Raw genomic sequence first — 1,266 nt, 5'->3', positions numbered from 1 at the left:
GTGGGTGGGGCCAGCAGAATCCCGCCCCCACCGGCACCCTCAGTCAGCCTGGCACCCCAAAGCCGGGGTGGCTTGGGCCGGGGATCACGGGGTGGAAGGAGGGCTCCCCGCCCGAAACCTTAACTGACCCCCTACCCCGTGTGTGGCCATGGCTCCACGCCGGACTCCCCACGTTCCCACCGCACTCCACCCCCTGGCAGGTGCCTCTGTTGATTGACAGTAGCTCTGACCGCGGTTAGTGTAGGGACAGGTCAGGGCTGCGAGCCGCGGTGGACGTGCCTCTGGTCGCCATGGTCTGCCTTCCAGCCCACGCCTTCCTGCTCTGGGGCAGCCAGGGGGGCGATGACGGGGTCACCGAGGTCCTGGCTCGCCGCGGCGAGGTCCTGCCCGGCAGGTTCATTGAGGTGCCCTGCTCCGAGGATTATAACAGTCACCGACGATTTGAAGGTAGGCGGTGCCCTGGTGACCCAGGAAGGAGCGGCGTGTTAGCAGGAAATGCGGTGTGTTTAACATGCGTGTCTTTTGCTACAGTGCGTCGGTGGGGGTCAGGTGGAAAGGGTGGGGGTGGCAGGTGACCTTTGCCCTTCCCCGGGTTTGTTACCTCACCTGGGCTGGGGAGTGCCGGTGTTTCAGGCCCTGCGCAGGGCAGGCCCCTTGGCCACCTTGGAGGACCTGGGAGCCGAGGCCAGGGCTTCACGGAGGCCCCCTCACTGTGGGTGCTGCCCGATAGAGGAGGCTTGCCTGGAGGGTGCACAGGATTGGAGAGAGGACTGCGGACGTGGAAACCAGCAAAGGCATTGGCTGCAGAAAACGTGCAATCGGAACGTCACTGTCAGAGGCCCTTCTCGCACGTGGGCGCCTGTCCCATCCTGGCGCCCTCGGCTCTGAGAGGCAGGAGGAGGGCGAGGTCAGGGTCTGGTCAAGGGCCGAGGGTTGTGTCCGAAGGTGCCCCGAGGCGAGGCCGAGAGCAGGCGGGTTCAGCACCCTGGAGAGAGCGCCGACCTCGGGGGAGCAGGGCCGAGGCCGTGAGACCCGCGGCCTCGGGCCTCCGGCAGCTGCACATTCCCGCACGGCCCCCTGCTCCGTGGATGCTGCCTCCGTTTGAAAAGCCGCAGCCTGAGCGGCCGGGTTTTACAGGCAGAATTCAGTTTCTCTCTTAGTCAGAGCAAGGCTTTGAACTTGAACCAAGAAGTTGCCAGGTCCTTCCACCAGGGGGCGCTGTTGGGCTGCACATAAGGGGGTGTAACGGGAAGGAATGCAATGCTG

The 1,266-nt window shown here is 65.1% G+C and overlaps 1 protein-coding gene across 1 annotated transcript in view; it reads left to right on the top strand.

The window, feature by feature from the left end:
* Positions 1–290: 290 nt before the first annotated feature.
* The window catches only part of OGFOD3 (2-oxoglutarate and iron-dependent oxygenase domain containing 3), a gene marked incomplete at its 3' end in the record, with an annotated part of 7,477 nt that continues 6,501 nt past the window's right edge, over positions 291–1,266 (top strand). The window contains exons 1-2 of the mRNA XM_014531247.1: positions 291–447; positions 532–538. Of these exons, the coding sequence (XP_014386733.1) occupies positions 291–447; positions 532–538 (164 nt within the window). The remainder of the gene's footprint in view (positions 448–531; positions 539–1,266) is intronic.

Source organism: Myotis brandtii, unplaced genomic scaffold, assembly GCF_000412655.1.
Source record: "Myotis brandtii unplaced genomic scaffold, ASM41265v1 scaffold797, whole genome shotgun sequence".
In the NCBI taxonomy this organism is placed as follows: Eukaryota; Metazoa; Chordata; class Mammalia; order Chiroptera; family Vespertilionidae; genus Myotis; species Myotis brandtii.
The sequence above is the reverse complement of the archived record's forward strand: the minus strand, read 5'-3'. Positions and strand labels throughout refer to the sequence as shown.